This window comes from Sebastes fasciatus, chromosome 11, assembly GCF_043250625.1.
Source record: "Sebastes fasciatus isolate fSebFas1 chromosome 11, fSebFas1.pri, whole genome shotgun sequence".
NCBI lineage: Eukaryota > Metazoa > Chordata > Actinopteri > Perciformes > Sebastidae > Sebastes > Sebastes fasciatus.
In genome coordinates, this window is record NC_133805.1 from 8141682 (window position 1) to 8159514 (window position 17833).

Consider the following 17833-nt stretch of genomic DNA (forward strand, 5'->3'; position numbering starts at 1 on the left):
GAAAATGAAGTGCAGGTACACAGCAGGTAATCCGGCGCTGAGAGGACAGCACTGACATTGATCTAAGATTTTAATCTGCTGCTCCTCTTTGCCGGGCACGTTCTGCAATAACAAATACAGCTCGGTATAACCAGGAGATCCATGGTGGGGATATGAGTTCTATTAAGGAAACCCAGTTAGCTAAGACAAACTTTTACACAGCAAATGAGGGGGGGATGGGATGCACACAGTGACATAACATAATTATATTGCTTTTTATCTATCTCTTTTTCCTATGAGAGTATGTGTGTGTTTAATACACAAAGTGTACGAAAGGCCAATGATGTTAATGACAAACCAGAAGCAACAACAGGGTGGGTGTTCCTGCGATGCGCTCTGAATATTATCAATAACAGCTCGTGTGCGTTACGGTTTGTATGTGTGTGCATGCCTCCCTCCATCCATCCATCCATCCATCCCTCTCAGTTCGCCTCCACAGGCTTCCTCCTCCGCTGTTAGGATTCAATTAACACAGTGCAGGCAGCCATGGCACCCTCATTAAAGCTAATTAGTTAAAACATCAGCCAATCTAGCGTTAATTGGCTTTGGTAATTAATTCAGCTGCTAGACCATATGAAAGCAGCAGGGAGGGAGATAATGAGAGGGATCGAGTGATGGAGAGAGGACGGAAGGGAGTGGAATCAGAGGAGAGGGAGAAGGGGAGATGAAAGAAGATAGAATGAAGGAAAAAGGAGATTAAAGAGGGAGATAAAGAGAGATAAATAATAGAGAGGTAATGTGAAGGGCAGCCTTATGTCTGTAGGTCTGTCTCTGAATAGTTCAGTTCAAAGTGGGCTGTTGTACTGGTCGGTCTAGTCAGATAAAAAGCTCCACAAAAATAATTCTTAAAGAGAGAAAAAGATAAATTGAAGTGGACCTATTGTGTTTTTGTGCTTTTTCTCTTTCCTTTAGTGTGTTATATAGTTTTTGTGCATGTAAAAGGTCTGCAAATTTACAAAGCCCAAAGTTCAGGCCAAAGGGAGTTACTCTCCCTCACAGAAACTCCTGAACTGCCTGAAACACCTCACTTGAAGTCCCGTCTTTTTTCCGTAACGTGGTGATGTCACTAAGTAACACATCTTGCATAATACCTGCCTAGAGGCTAGTTTGGCAGGCCTTCAAACAAAGCTAGTTAGAGTGGAGCTGGAGTGGAGTCCAAAGAGTTTGGTTTGGTTGAACAATCACAACAGAGGGCCAGCTGACCAATCAAAGCAGACTTAGCTTTTTGTAAGCAGGGGTTAGGAGCTCAAACAGACGTTTCAGACACAGGGTGAAAAGAGATGCTGCAGCACAGCTGGTATAAGAAAATTTAAGCATTTTTTTAACATTAAAGCATGAAAACATGTTCTAGTAGAAACCCAAAATACAAGTATGAACCTGAAAATAAGCATTATAGGTCCTCTTTAACCTTCTTGTTGACAGTGTGAAATTGTCTGAATGTGACATCATGTTAATCCGTTCAATAGAAATTTTAAACAGAATGGGAAAGAACTGGAGCTCCCAAACAAGTTGTGTTTGTGTGTGTGTGATGATTAAGGCTGAGTCAGGCCGTCTATTTTAAACTTGCTGATGATGCCCCTCTTCGCCCACTGACACGGCGCGTTCCGTCGTGATGAGGCCCCTTTGGGATGGAAATGAGCGCCGACAGGCCTCACGCCCACGCCTCTCCATCAGGTATCCCTCCTCCTCCTCCTCTTCCTCCTCTGGACAGCTGAGGAAGGGGAAATGGAATAGAGACAGTCAGCAGAGAGAGGAGAAGAGAAAGGGCGTAGGTCAGAGGATTCTTTCATTGTGTCTCTTTTTTAATAGTTTAGTTTATTTTTGAAGGGACGGTGCAAATTAATTGATACACTTGGTATAAAAAAAATGCCAGAATTATCCCAAAAGCTGTTTTTTCATCTGGAAAAGGAAACACAGTTATTAAAAGCAGTAGAAACAGTAGTGACATTTTTACATATAAAACGACATTGCAGACAAGCAGGACATAGAAGCAGCAAAAAGAGAGTTTAGTGCTGGCATGTGTATGTATTAATCATCCATTGTTTTAATTGGGTACTGAAAGATCTGTGGGTGTTTAGTTGTCTGATATTCCACTCTCTTAATCAATAGTAATACTAGAAAACAATAACAGTCAAATCAAAATAGAGAAAAAAAAATGCAAGATTAGAAGTTCAAAGTCCTTTTCACGCTCAAAAATCATACCGGAAAAGTATAATCATGGAGTTAATTGCTATTTCAATTTGTCTGCCTTTAATGTTAAAAGTGCATGATCCCAAATCATTAAATATTAATGATTAATCATCATGATTAATTATTCATTATGACATTTTAATGTGTGGGTTAAAAGATAACTACATTAATTTTTTTAAATAGCACAAGAAAGAGTTATTGGGTACAAGAAATCCTTATTAGTTAGATTTTTTTTTTTAAATATATAGTTTATCCACCTTTTTAATTGTTTCCTATATCATTGGGTACAAAAGCTACAATAAACATATATGTATTACTTCTTATAACCTAATAAATAAAATGATTGAATTCCCTTCCTTATACATAATTTTATAAAGCAGCACGTTACACTCTGTAGGCAGCTTAAATAAACTTACACTTGCTTTTATCTATATGGGATAAATTTGGTCTTCTTCTGTAGAAGATTGATAGGGAACTGGCTTGTAGTGTTTGTGGGGCTCCTGAATTGAGATTTAGCTCGTAGCGGCTAGTTGCGCCTCTGCTCTACGGGTCAGCACTTGGTTAATGCTCCATTAATTTACTTCTCTCTCCCTCGCCACTGTCTCTCTCTCCCACACACACACACACACACACACACTGACAAGGTGATTGATTGAATAAACAGCTGTCAGTAGTTGGAGATAACCTCCCCAGCATCACACCGCTGTCTTTCAGACGGACACGCGCAAAGCAGGGTCCCAGGAGGAAAACCCACATTACACATGCTGACACACACTCTTGTAAAGACACACACACACACAGGCAGGGATCATCAGATGACCATTTATCAGCGTATGTTCAAAACCAGGCAGCTGATGATTTATGACTTCTTGGTGTTTCCCTTTTTGTTTTCCCAAATCCTCCAAATTTCATATACGTTTCTTTCAATTTTTAGTTTTTGTGGCCATGAAATCTGTTCACTGGGCTTAAACCTTTTCCCTGTGACAGAATGAAATAACATCCTACATGTAGTACCAGTCACAGTGTTCCCATGTTGACAAAATGTCCTGTCCATGTGAAATAAATGCATCTTCCCATTTACATTTCACTCGTTCTCACGGTGCAACATGCATATGTTTACACACACAGAAATAGTCCCTTGACTTAAACAGACAGCATCCACACTGCTGCTACTACACACACACACACACACACACACACACCTATCCCCTCTCTATCCGGCCATCTCTTCATCCCTCCTCTCCACCGCCGCGCCGACATTTCATTTGCTTTTCTAAAAGTGACAACCCCAGGGAGCGTGGGGAGGGAGCGAGGGGAGGGGAAGGGAGGAGGGATAGTGAAAGAGCCTGGTGATGAGTTTTGAGCAGGGCGTGGAGGAGTGCTATTTAAAAGCGCCATGCATCATTGTCAGGGAGTGGGAACGCGCAAACACACACACACACACACACGGTCAGACAGACACAGGAAACGCACACGTGCACGGAGGAGCGCGACGCAGCCCGGGTGGCAAACTGAAGTTGACCCCCGTTCCATTTCATCAAATGTCCTCTGAATAAGCCGCACAGCCTCATCTATTTTGCACACACACACACACACACACACACACACACACACACACACACACACACACACACACACACACACACACACACACACAGACACAGACACAGCTAGTGATCAGCCTAGTGTCTAGCCTGCTTAAATCACAGCTCACTTAAGAAAAAAACATATCACCTCACTGGGACACACACCTTGCTAGTCCCATTTGTGTTAATGCGGCCCCTGGTTTTGGGCTTTAGGGCTCATATTTGCCATTATGGAGATGATGGCTTTACGGGGGCCTCTCACCTCACCTTGCGTCGGTCGGGGCGGAGGGGGGGGAGTGGAAATGAAGGCTGACACCTCAGTGGGATTTATTTGATTGTGGATGCGAGGCGGTGTCATTCTGGAGAGGGGGAGAATAAGGGAGGAGGAGGAGGAGGAGGTCTGGACCCCTCAGGCTAAGTGAAAAGAAGAAGATGGTGGGGTGAAAGGAAAGAGGAGAAGGAAATAAAGGAAAGGAAAGAGGAAAAAGGAAGAGATTGAGGGTGGGGGGGAGCAGAAGTGGCCCCTCTTTCCCTTTCCGTGAATCAAATCAAATTCCCCTTATCGCACATTATTTGAAGAGGTTATCGGGCGCGGTAATGCGGTTACACGGCGGGCCGCGGCTGAGAGATTTCCTTGTTTACCGATGTTGGCGGGTGTTATAGCTAACCGGCCGGACGAGTGGCGAGTGGAGGAGGAGGAGGAGGAGGTAGAGGAGGGGGAAGAGGAGAAAAGAGGGGTAGCGGGCATAAACACTTGATGCATGTCAGAAAACTCATTTAGGGGAACAACAAGGAGGGGGAATGGAAGTGTCTGTGTGTGTGTGTGTGTGTGTGTGTGTGTGTGTGTGTGTGTGTGTGTGTGTGTGTGTATTCGCACACGCAAGGAGAAGACAGTTGTTCAAGGACAGAAAAACAGCCTCTACATGTAGACACTTTGTAATTCCATTTGGGAAATGTGAGGCTGTGTGTGTTTTGCGACCGTGCTTGTTGCAGTGTTTGTGTGTGTGTGTGCGTCGCCCACCAACATGCTGCGTATGTGCCAACTCATAAATCCGGCCCTCCTCTTTTCTGACTCTTATTGTTGCGCTTAAATCCAGTTTACATGCTCGGTGCTCATTAGCTGATTGTGTGTAGAATTTACAAGTGAATTCAATCCCTTGCAAAAGACTTAAAAGATGGAAAATGGATAGAAAGTTCGTGGAAAGTCAAACATTTCTGTGTTTCTTTGTAAATGTTCAATCCAACTACTTGTGTCGTAACGCAAATTAGTTTAAACGCCACTAATGCATTCATGCAACTTGCAATTTTTAGGTTGTAGCGGGCTCAGTTTTAAAGGTAGAGTGAAGATACTGGTATCATATGAAACTAGAAAACCATGTCATACTAGCTTGTCGCGAAGGAGGGTAAATAACGCTCCAAACTTGCGCTAAATTTTGGCGAGGAAAAACGGTCATGTCCATTTTAAAAGGGGTGCCTTGACCTCTGACCTCAAGATATGTGAATGAAAATGGGTTCTATGGGTACCCACGAGTCTCCCCTTTACAGACATGCCCACTTTATGATAATCACATGCAGTTTTGGGGCAAGTCATAGGCAAGTCAGTACACTGACACACACATAGCTGTTGTTGCATGTTGGGCTGCAGTTTGCGATGTTATGATTTGAGCATATTTTTTATGCTAAATGCAGTACCTGTGAGGGTTTCTGGACAATATTTGTCATTGTTTTGTGTTATTAATTGATTTCAATTAATAAATATATGCATAAATTTGCTTAAAGCAGCATATTTGTCCACTCCCATGTTGATAAGAGGATTAAATACTTGACAAATCTCCCTTTAAGGTACATTTTGAACAGATGAAAAATGTGCGATTAATTTGCGATTAATCACGATTAACTATTTTAATTGATTGACAGCCCTAGTTTTTGGTTTCAGGAACAGTCCCACATACAGTCTCCTGTTTCCCGTGAGGTGAGATAAAAGCGAAAGCGATGACACGCAATACAGGTCATTAGATGGGATTTGGACCCACAGTGTTGTGAGTACATGGTTTGCCTCTTAGCCCATTGAGCCATGAGGACACCCCAAATGGTTTTTTATCTGTGGCCCCATTGAGAGCGAAGTATTGAGCTGACAATCCCCGTCCTCTCTGGAGGTGGCCTTTTACCTCAGCTCATTGTAGTCTGTGTGACTGGGAGCCGGCGCTATCTAGCATCTATTGATTCCCACTTCATCTGGACCAAAGCAACGCAGGAGAGGAGAGAGAGACACTGAGAGAGAGAGAGAGAGAGAGAAGGTGTGTGTGTGCAGCAGAGGAGAAAAAGTTTAAAAAAGGATGCTTCAAGTGTTAAAAGGGATTAAATTTACTTCATGATGACTGACATTTGACACATTTTCATCAGCTATTGGCTAAAGTGCTACTGAAACCTAAACTTTATATATTATTGGTGCTCAAAGAAGGACAGAAGGAAGGAAGGTCAAACACACATTTATGAGAAGAGAAAAGGACAGAAAATAGAAGAAGAATAAAACAAGGAAATGAGAAAAGATTGGAAAGGAAAGGCAGAAAGGAAGGAAAGAAGAAAGGAAGGGCACAAGGACCAAACCACGGAGAAAGTAGGGTTGTAAAGGAAGGAAAGCAGGAAGGAAAGGAAGAATATTAGGATGCAAGCAAGGGCAAAAGTGAAACAACACAAATGCAAAGAAAGCAGGGATGCATCCTCTTTGCTCTCCACTTTTCCGTATGATCTAGCTCTCTCTCCTCCTCACCATCTGGTGTCTATAATTACCTGTCTACTTGTGTGTGTGACTCCTCATTATTTCATTCATTAAAGAACTTATTCCATGTTAAGTAGGGGTTACATTAGGTTTGTTTTTTTTATTAGGGAATCATTTAGGGTGATCTATTGGCAGGAATAAGCGTGTTTCCTTTAACGTGTAATCACCTGAAAATAAGAGTCGTTGTGTTTTTGTTACCTTAGAATGAAACGTTTATATCTACATTGGGAGCCGGCCGCCATGTTTTTACAGTAGCCCAGAACTGACAAACGTTTTTACGTTTTCGTGTTTTTTCGCGCCGGCCACCATAGATCTCCTACACGCTTGGTACACGGAAGAAGTTTCAGTTGGTTGCAATCTGCAACCTCACCCCGCGCTGCACCTTTAAACCCTAAAATCTAATGAAACCTTATGAAATCCAATGCCATAAAATGCTCGACTCTTAAACTTTGCACCAAAAACCCTGTATTCTTAGGGCAGTTTATACTTTCTGTAACTGTGCAGCAGCGAGATACACATTTCCTACACACTGCACCTTAACCTTCATTCTGGAGACTTATTTAACAGCTCAAAAATATACTTACATGATTTTCTTATCTTAATACTAGATGATCTTGAACTGATGTGTTTCAGATGTCCGCTACAGACTTCTGTTTCTCGCTGTAAAACATATTTGAATACATATTTTCATGTGTTTTTATATCTGTGATTGGCATTCACAGTTGAGGATATATAAGTGACTTGTTGCTGGAAAATGTCTGATTCTCATATACTGTACATAACATCAGCTAAAATAGGAATTAGGGATTCTCTGGATCGTGTTAGACCGACCAAAGTGTCCGTGTCAGTACGAGTAAATAAATCAGACAGAAGATACAGAAAGTCAGCGGATATGCTTCTTCCTGTCAGCTGCGTGACATATTGCTTTGTGACATGAACAAAAACCAGCGAGAGCCATTAAGTGGATCAAGTGTCAGAGATTAAAAGGACGGGAGATAGTGAGAGAGGAAGAGGGGTGATCTGGAAACGAGATCTGGAAAGAGAAAACAAAAGGGTGAAATCAGGAAAATGGGAGAGAGAGGGAGAGAGAGGGACAGAGAAGGGAAAGAAAGTCGGAGAGAGAAAGAGAGATGAGACGATCCATCTTGGCACATTAGGGGGGATCAAGCCTACACTCCATCATGGCTGTCAGAGAGATGCACACCTCCTCTCTCCTCTCCTCCGTCCACGCATCCATCCATCCATCCCTCGCTCGCTCCGCCGGCCCGCATTTTTACTGAAGAATCTCAACACTAAAAAGTCCTGTCAGGCCTATTTCCTTGTTATTGTCCAGCCCTCTCCTCTCCTCTCATCCTTCCTCCTCACCCCTCCTCACCCCTCCTCTCCCTCCTCTGACTCTGATACCTTCCCTCTGCTCCCTGAGATTAAACGCACCCATGTTGCGCCGCAGGGTGTGTGTGTGTTTGAGCTGTGAGGTCCAAAGCAGGACATGTGGGAAGCGCGTAGGTGTGTGTGTGTGTGTGTGGCCCCGACATTAATCATCTTTAAGGCGCTGACAAGCCTGGTGTGCGACATCACATCACATCAACACCCCCCCTCACACACCCTTCTCCCCCCTTTCTCCTCTTCTTCTCCTCCCCTGGATTTATCTGCCCGGTCGCCTCTCCCCGTCACTCACTTCCCTCAGGGAGCTTTTGACGGAGAGAGGGAAACATAGACGAAGAAAAGAAGGAAAAGAAATGCAAGGGGTGAGAGTGACAAAAAAGGGCGAGAGACGGTGACAGCAAACAAGTTCGGAAAACCCGTGGATTTGAGGAAGAAAAGATAGACCAGAAGAGAAATGAATAGGGTTGACATGTCCTTTTGATTGATTTGACAATATGTTATAATATGTTTCACATAACCCTAATAATTCACATATGGTGACATAATAACAAGAAAATCTGAATTGGCGACGGGTTAGTGAACTGTCTTTAATCAGTTTGAGCGCGGCAACCAAAAATATGAGTAAGTCTTCGTGCAACCTGCATTTTAAACTAAAAAATTGTAGCCACAAATCCAGCCGATTAGACTGTTGTCACGCTATTAAATAGGCATTATTGGTCGCTATAAGCACCATAGATGTGGGTTAAGAGGGGCCTACTACACCCACTAGTAGGTTGTATCATCTATTCACGTGGTAGATCACTGAAAGAAGGTATAAAAGAAGACAACAGCGACCTCTAGCGGCCGTAGTAATTATGACAGTAGCAGAAGATAGCGTGAAACTCCATATGGGGTGGAGGTCGGAGGCGATGGATGGGACACAAAACATAGTACTTTGACCAAGGAGACCGGAGTCACATCCTGTGTGAAACCAATAACGTGTAATTGTCTTTGTATTCACAGGCGTTAAGTTTTACTTTCACTTTTGAAGCGTTGTTATTTTAAGTGAAAAAACGATCTTTGCCCTAAACTTAATGAAGTGTTTTTGTTGCCTAAACCTAAAGAAGCTTTTTGTTTGTGTTCAAAACATAACATTTCATTCAGTTTTACAACGTGTTTAAGTTTTGCTTTCACTTTTACAACGTAGTAGGCAAAGTAGGCCCCTAATGACCCACATCTATGGTGCTCATAGTGACCGATAACGCCTATTTAGTGGCCTGATAACAGTCGAATTGGGTGCCAAATCTTGCTCCATGGTATTTTATTTTATGATTTATGCTATGTTCAACATAATGTATTTATATTTTTTACTTATGTAGTGTGTTTCATACTTTGTTGGGGTTTCATTACCAGATTTACTTCTATATTTTACATGTTTTTGTGCTGCTTTAATGTTCCGGTGAGCTAAAGACAATTCTGGTGGACAATAACGTTGTGTCCTATTCTATCACATGACTGGCTGTTGAATTTCCACCTGTTCCATCACATCAGAGCTAAGTTAGATTTGAGTGTGTGAACTATGTGTTTTTCAAATAGATTCAAATCAATTCACACAACACAAACCTTCCTCCCCTTTAGTCTTTCCATGTTGTCGATTGTTGACATCCTGTTGTCACGCCCGTGCATCTACATTTTAATAATACAAATACAAATTCCACAATTGAAAGGGGAAATCACTGCACATTGAAATGCAAAAAAAAAAGTAAACTCACGCTGTGCAAAATAAGCATTTACTTTAAAAATATATATATCTTTTTTGACATTACAAAAGCCTAAAAATAATCAAGGGCAGGCATATGTGTGTGTGTGTGTGTGCGCATCCATGTCCTCCAGGTGTGTGTTTGTCTGCGGAATAGAAAGAGCCCCATCAGCTGCAGACAGGGATTGGATCTCTCTTTGTTTGCTGTGGCGGATGGCGACGGCTTCAGCATGACTCAAATTATCTTGTCAAAGCAATAAAGGGGAGAAGGGGGGGTGGAGGGGCGGGGGAGGTAGAGAAAGAGAGATGGAGAAACAAGGAGAGAAAGGGAAATATACTGAAGGGAGCATGGTGGAGGAGACAATAAGGCTGAGAAGGAAAGAAAGGAGATGAGCAACACAGAAAAAGAGAGAAAAGATGAAAAAAGGGGGAGGCGAACAATGAAATAATCAAAGAGGAGATGAGAGATAGAAGAGAGGAGGAGAAAGAAAATGAAACAAATAAGTGGATGGTAGGGAGCAGAAAATTAGAAATGGATGAGGCCGGAGAGAAAGAGCGCGGGGACGGGTGGAGGTGTGGAGAAAAAAAAGAGGTAGAGAAAGAGAGGCAGAGAGATAGAGAGTAATCGATTACCTATTTTTCAAAGTCACTTAACGTGTCCAGCGCTGTGGCTCTGTTAAGTAGCGGTGCAGCAGAATGGGAGGCCGGTATGCACACACACGCTCTGAAAAAGGGAGGTGAGGGGGGGTGATGTATATGTGTGTGTGTGTGTGTGTGTGTGTGTGTGTGTGTGTGTGTGTGTGTGTGTGTGTGTGTGTGTGTGTGTGTGTGTGTGTGTGTGTGTGTGTTCCCCACTAGTTGTCCCTTGATGAGTTCTCTTGCAGGAAACTGTTCTGACAGACCAATATGTGAGCAAGGATACGGTGTCCCCAGAGGGCTACGTGAGCATGTATATGTGTGTGTGAAGACAAGACAGATAGGGAGTCCCCATACCTGGTCCTGTCGTTGCCGTGGTGACAAGCAGTCTAAACGGGATATCCTGGCCGAGGCGGGGCCTATTGTTCCCAGGCTAAAAAAAGCCCATTTGATTGGCTAAATACAGGAAATCAGGAAGTGTCCTCCGACATTAAGCGCCGAGACACTTTCAATAGATGTTATATTTAGCTGTCTCAGACTCACTCGAGTAGGATGTGTACTACTATACTTACGCACACACGAACACAAAGGCACAAAGACTACGACATCCAAAGAAAAAATTGCAAAGTGCGCACTTTCCGATACACACAATGAAGCACGCACACACACACACAGGTGGGCCCCGCCCTGTGCCCTGCTGATCAAGGACAATGAAGTGAGGTAGTGTTGGCAGACTCTATACAGCATTATCTCATCCGCGGCTGACACTTCTTTAAATCTGCTGTGACCTGAGAAGACACAACGGAGACTGCACAGCACTCTATTCCACTACTTTGTCTGTTCGTAAAGCATAATTATAATGCACATGCACTTAATGTGGGTGGTTTTTAGAGAGTAAACCCACGGTTTAAGCCTTGGTGCTAGCAGGAAGTTTCCTTGAGTGTCCTTGGGCTGCCAGGTCAACTATGTTGACCAACGTGTTTACTCCGTTGCTCATAGTAATTACGATGGGAGTAAAGGAGGACGTCAGGTGACGTAGTATAAAGAGCGACAAAGTCCGCATAGGGAGGAGGAAGGGGTCATACACTCACAGAACTTTCACCCAGGAGACCGTCGTTTGTGTCCCATGTGAAATGAAAAGTCAGCGTTGACTTATTTTAACTTACGTCACGTACATAACATACTTAACTTATGTACCTAACTTAAGTTAAAAATACTTATTTTAACCATCTTTTCCTAAACCTAACCAAGTGTGTCTGAATTCCCATCGTTAACCACATGTCGGACTACCCTGCATGTTGAAATATGACGCTAAAGGCGTAACCAGTGCGTTTAAAAATGACAACAAGGGGTCCTGACTAAACGTCCCATACTGTCACATACTGATGATTCTCCCTTTGTCTTGCTTTCTGTCTTGTCTCCAGGTAAAAAGAAGATGTCCATGTATGACAGCCAGGCTCCAATCTGTCCCATCTGCCAGGTGCTGCTCAGGCCCGGAGAGCTACAGGAACACATGGAGACGGAGATAGAGAGGCTAGCTGCCATATGCTTCAGGTAGGCCCAAAAAACACATGTACTGTATGTAGTTTATTATTCACACACACACTCACTCAAACTCATTTGCAGTAAGTTCGGTCAAATCAAAGTTCAACTGATATCAATCCTTAAAGACAAATACTTCACTGGCTCATAAAGATGTATATTTTTTTAGGCATAGGGTGAAGGCTGAGCTTTAACTCAGCTTTTATGTCAAGATTTTGGTGCCGTAAATTCGCATAAAAGGCAGAGGCATGCCGTCGACGTAACGCTAAGTGTTTCCTGCGGGGATAAGGATTCAAACCTGTGACCCGGAGTTCACTGCCGCCCCCTTTCTTCTCCTCGTGGCAGTTGCACGAGCTGTTTTACGGTGGATAAATCAACACGGAGCCCTTTTAACGATGGGACACAACCATTAGGATCCATATTTCACCTTGACCGCACGTCTGGCTGTGTGTATGTGTGTGTGTGTTTGTGTACATACGTGTGTGATGCTGTGTTTGCGTGTGACCCGGTGTCCACCTTAGCGGCCCAGCTTTATGATAGTCCCCATTAACCTGGAGGAACAGGGCGACAGATAGCGTCACCCCGCGTGGAAATCACACTTCATTTACCCCCGTTTACACCTCCCGTACCCCTCCTCCTCCCGTCTGTCCACATAATATACCAGTCCTCCTCATTCCTCTCTCCTGTTCACTAGTCCTACCTGTTATCTCCTGTCCTATCCACCCTTACTCATGTCCTCTCTAGTCCTCCCTCTTCTGTTTTTGTCCTCTTCATAACTTCCCATGTTTCTTCCCCAAATCTCCTTTCATTCTGTCTTCTTCTAACCCAGTCCTGTCATTTCATGATTACCTCATTTAACCATGTTTCTAGACAAACACCAGACCAAAGCAATGACCTGGGATAAACCCATTGTCCTCAGTGTAAACGGGTCATATTCCTTCCTGGCTTTGTGAGGGGAGGGAAGAATGTATGAAGAGACAGCAAGACAAGTAGTCAGAGAGAGCGTTTCTATGAGTAATGGAGAAAGATTTTTGGGGCAGAATGATTCCATACTTTAAAAAAGAATCATGAAAAAAAAGCTAACGGGTCTACGCATCCTCATTCAACAGTTCGTATGATATCTTACAAAAGTTTATTCCTAATTTTTCCTGCGTTTTCCTACGAATGTCCAGCATCACTTGTCAATTTCCGCTAGTTACAAGCATACAGTCTATTCAAAATGAACTTCCGTCTTCACAGGAAACAACTTGATTAGGTTTAGGCAACAAAACTACTTAGAAAAGATTGTGGTTTGGGTTAAAAATTACTCCAGAAGTGTCGAAATTAAGTACGGAAGTTACATGATGGCAACAAAACCACATAGTTAGGTTTAGGAAAAGATCGTGGTTTTGGTTCAAATAAGTCCGGAAGTGGTGTAATTTAAGCACGGAAGTTACGTGACGGAAACAAAAGTACTTAGTTATGTTTAGCAAAAGAACAGGGTTTGGGTTCAAATAACTCCGGAAGTGGTGTTACTTAAGTACAGACGTTACGTGACAAATAAACCAAAGTTGATTTCTAGTTTCAAACAGGGTATGAACAGCGGTCTCCTTAAACAACTTTCTCTGCATGCGGTTGTAATATTCCATCACGGAGAAGAGCAAAAAGTTAAAATATTTTAACTTTGGAAAGCAATGCCGTCTACCGTTAGCGTTGCCGGTATTCTCTGCAGGTCTTTCCTAATTTTACCGTCCTTCTGTCGTCCACTAAAATGATATCTAGTTTGGCATCTACCATCTACATTATTCCATGTGAATGCAGCATTAGTCAACTGACAACAGAATGGAACAAAATAGAATAGATTACATGGGAGAGCTGCATGAGGGTCATCCATCCATCCATCCATCAGTGTCTGATATGGTGAGTTGTGTGTGTGTGTGTGTGTGTGTGTGTGTGTGTGTGTGTGTGTGTGTGTGTGTGTGTGTGTGTGTGTTTCAATAATTAATAAAGGTTAGTAGTCTGCCCTTCCCTCTGTGGCTCTGAGATACCGTGTAAGCACACACACGCGCGGTTATTTAAGGAAATAGCGTCATCCCCGGGTGAGATGGGATGGTGGCTAACGTCACGGCTGGCTGATTTAGCTACTCGCCATTAACCCGTCCGACACACACACACACACACACACACACACACACACACACCACGAGGAAAGAGGAAGAGAGGAGGGAGGAAATAAGGATGCAAAGGATAACATTTTACACAAAATGCCTCAGTGTCACTTTGTATGCGCGTCAAAGGGAATGGAAGCAGGAGATAAAATAAAAGCAGAAAGTGTTGTGTGTGTGTGTGCGTCTTATATTACACACACACACACACACACACACACACACACACTGTCTCTCCCTCTCCCCGGCTCTCTGCATGCTAGCAGCCATCATTGAAAGTGACAGTGGGAATTTGGTCCAATTTGTAGTAAATCTGCCTTTAATGACGACCAGCGCTCGCTGAATGAAAGAGCTGTGGGTATGGAAACGAAGGCGTGCGTGTGTGCGTGTGTGCGTGTGTGTGTGTGTGTGTTTGAGTAGTGAAACATGTGCGTCCCTATCTGCCCGGCCTCTTCTGTGAATATCTGTTCTTCCGTGTGTTTCTATTTGTTTTCTACATCTCTGCTCCGTTCTGTTCTCGCCGCGTGTTTGATTACGACTGCCATCCTGTCCTCTCTTGTGACTGTGTGCTCTGCCGCTTGTTCACGGGCCGCAGCTTCTCATGTATGGACATGGAAATCACACACACACGCACACACAGTGGAGCAAATGGTAATCTATCATGCCCTGTAAACGTCAGGTGGCTCGTGGGGGCAACGTAATCTACATACCCCATCACCCCCTTCTCTCCATACCCTTACTCCTCTTCTTCTTCCTCCTCCTCCTCCATAATCAATTTGCCTCCACGAGAGCGAGCCCCCACCTCTCCAGCAGACGACACAAAAAGGCAAAAAGCAATCAGTATCTTGAGGTTAGCGCCATCCCTCCATTCCACCAAGTCCCACTGAAAAAAGACTTATTCATCTCTCTCTGTGGTAGGGAGTGGGGGTGGGAGGGGATGAGGCTCCTGCTAGCTGTCAATCAAACTACTTGTGTAGGATTGATGTAGATTTAACCAGGTTTGTGGAAGATGGGTGGTTCTACTGAATGGAACTGCTTCCAAATTACTGATCAGCCCACTGGTCCAGATTAAAGCGTCAGTAGGCAGAATATCTTTGGCATCATTGGGCAAAAATTCCATAATAACCTTTTAGCATATTGTAATTCAAGTGTTCTGAGAGAAAACTAGACTTCTGCACCTCCTCATGGCTCTGTTTTCAGGCTTTAAAAAATCTAGCCCGTGACAGAAGACTTTGGCCAATCACAGGTCATTTCAGAGAGAGAGCGTTCCTATTGGCTGTTCATTCAACGGAGGCAGCTGTCAATCACTCGCAAACTCCGATCAAACGGTCAAACTAGGCAGCGCTGATCAAATATGAATCAATATTCTGTTATGTTAATGCCTATTTCTCTCCTTAAATGTTTTCAGAAACATCTTGTAGTGCACGGTTTAGCTGTAAAATTAGAAAGTTTGCTCCGCCCGTGCTTGGTATTTCCTCAACTGATCTCAACATGGCTGCCGAGTCACAAGCTTTCTCATTTTACAGCTAAACCACTAAACAGAAATTAGTGGCTCTGCTCTAATTAGCTGTGTTTGAGGGCGTGCCAAAATAGCCATTATGCAAATGTGTTACTTTGTGACATCACTACATTACGGAAGAAAAGGCGGGAAGAAAAGGCGGGACTTCAAGCGAGGCGTTTCAGGCAGTTCAGGAGCAGTGTTTGGTGTGGGCTTTGCAACTTTGCAGACCTTTTACATGCACAAAAAACTATATAAAACACTAAAGGAAAAGGGAAAAATCACAAAAGCATAATAGGTCCCCTTTAAATACTGACTTCCTGACTTGTTTTAGTCTCTTCTGCTTTTTTCTCCTTTATTTTAAACAAAAGAAATGGTATATTTGAGCCCCCACCTGATCCCTTGTAGCTATACTATACAGTATGATATACTGTACTTGTTCATGATCTCACAGGTTCCTCCTTTAGGTTTAACAAGTTCAGAGAGGGTTCTGTATGACGTGGTGAGACTATGTGTTGTAAGACTAGTTTGAAGCACCCACATGCCCTCACCTGTCTTCATCCCCCCCCCATTCACACACACAGGCCTCATTACCACAACACATTTTAAATTGCTCTGTCTCCCGTCTTCCATCCCTTCCTCTTCCTCCCGTCTGTCTGTGTGTTTGTTTCGCTTTGCCGTGCTGCTCATTTCCACACTCTTCTCCTTGCTTTGACATGGCAGGCAGCTGGAATCCCCCCCCCCACCCCCAACCACCACCACCACCCCATCAAAAATTCATAGAACCGGGCAAACAGACGTGTGAAGCTGCGAGAAGAGGCGGCGACACACCGACTCTCCCATCAATCCCTCTCTTTCTTTCTCTCGTTTTCTGTCTTCCTTCATCTTTCCCTCGCTCGATCTCTCTCTCTCTCTTTATGTCGCCCGCTCTTCCTCCCTCGCCGCATCTCTCTCTCTCTCTCACCTCACATTTCATCTCCTTCTACCTCCCCCCCCCCCTCTCCTTTCACTCCCTTTCATCTCTCTATCACCCCCTCTGTCATTGTGGCAATTTTCTCCCATCGTGGCAGGCATGCAACTGCTGTCCTCTCTCTCTCTCTCTTCCTCTCTCTCCCTCTCCCTCCTTCTCTTGTCGCTGTTTGACACTGTCAACAAGCAGGTGGAGGTGGCTGTTATTGTTGATGCCTCTGCAGAGGTTCCAGGTAATGAATAAAGGAGAGATAGAGGAGAGAGAGAGATGACAGAGACAGAGATAGAAAAGGGGAAAGACAGATTCCCCTGCATTACACAGCAGCTTGACTGTGTCACCCATGTTTATTCTCTTTGTTGGTGGAGGTGAGGCCCGCTGTTCAGCGCTCACACACACACTCGAGACATTCACACATACACAGTAGCTAGACAATAGGCAAACACACATCTACAGGTACACACACAGCCACACAAACAGTAATGACACATTTCCACACACATGTTCACCAAAGATATTTAATATACAAATACACAGGCACCGGAATATACTGTACTCTGATACACACTCTCACTAGCTACTCATCTCAGGTCATAACGGAATCAATCACATCAGATGAAGACTAATACAAACTAAAATGACAACTAATAATATTAATAATAACTAATAATGACTCTCATAAGTCACTAACCTAATTCATTTGATATTTTTTTCTGATGTAATTTCACAGGTTTTGATTACAGACATGGAGAAATTAAGAGTTTTAATCCTTTGTCTCTGTGTTAATAGTAAATTTATCTCTTGTTATATGCCAAATATATGTCCAAAAATCATGTCGAGTATTTCAGATTGGTCTCATACTCCGTTCATAGCTATACCTATGGAAAGTTATGCACTGTAATTTGTGTATATCCCAAAACGCTGCGTAGAGAGGAAGAAAGGAAGAGACCGGTATTTGTGTCCCGTGTGAAACCAGAAGTCAACGTTGATTTATTTGTCACTTAACTTATGTACTTCAGTTACGCCACTTCCAGAGTTATTTAAAGCCGAACTACGATCTTTTCCTAATCCTAACACAACTTGATCTTTTCCGAGGTCTATCTAAGTAACTTTCGTGCCTAAACCTAACCAAGTTGTTTCCATAGATTCCATAAGTTTCTATAGAGTGCTATAGGAATGAGTCCTAAAACCCAGAAATGAGGCAGCATTTTAGCACTTCCTGTTCCCTTGTCTGGAAGTCGGTGGGTTTTTAGTTAGATGCCTGAAATAAGGTCTGTGGTTAACGCAAGCTGAAGAGATTTCAACATAAAATACGTAAATATCCGACT

At 43.3% G+C, this 17833-nt stretch overlaps 1 protein-coding gene across 8 annotated transcripts in view; it reads left to right on the forward strand.

Moving 5' to 3' along the window:
- Nucleotides 1-17833, forward strand: part of rnf220a (ring finger protein 220a) — a 203637-nt gene that overhangs the window by 141540 nt on the left and 44264 nt on the right. For all 8 annotated transcript variants that reach the window (XM_074650285.1, XM_074650280.1, XM_074650281.1 and 5 more), the window contains one exon: nt 11779-11908. In XM_074650285.1, coding sequence (XP_074506386.1) covers nt 11779-11908 — 130 coding nt within the window. The remainder of the gene's footprint in view (nt 1-11778; nt 11909-17833) is intronic.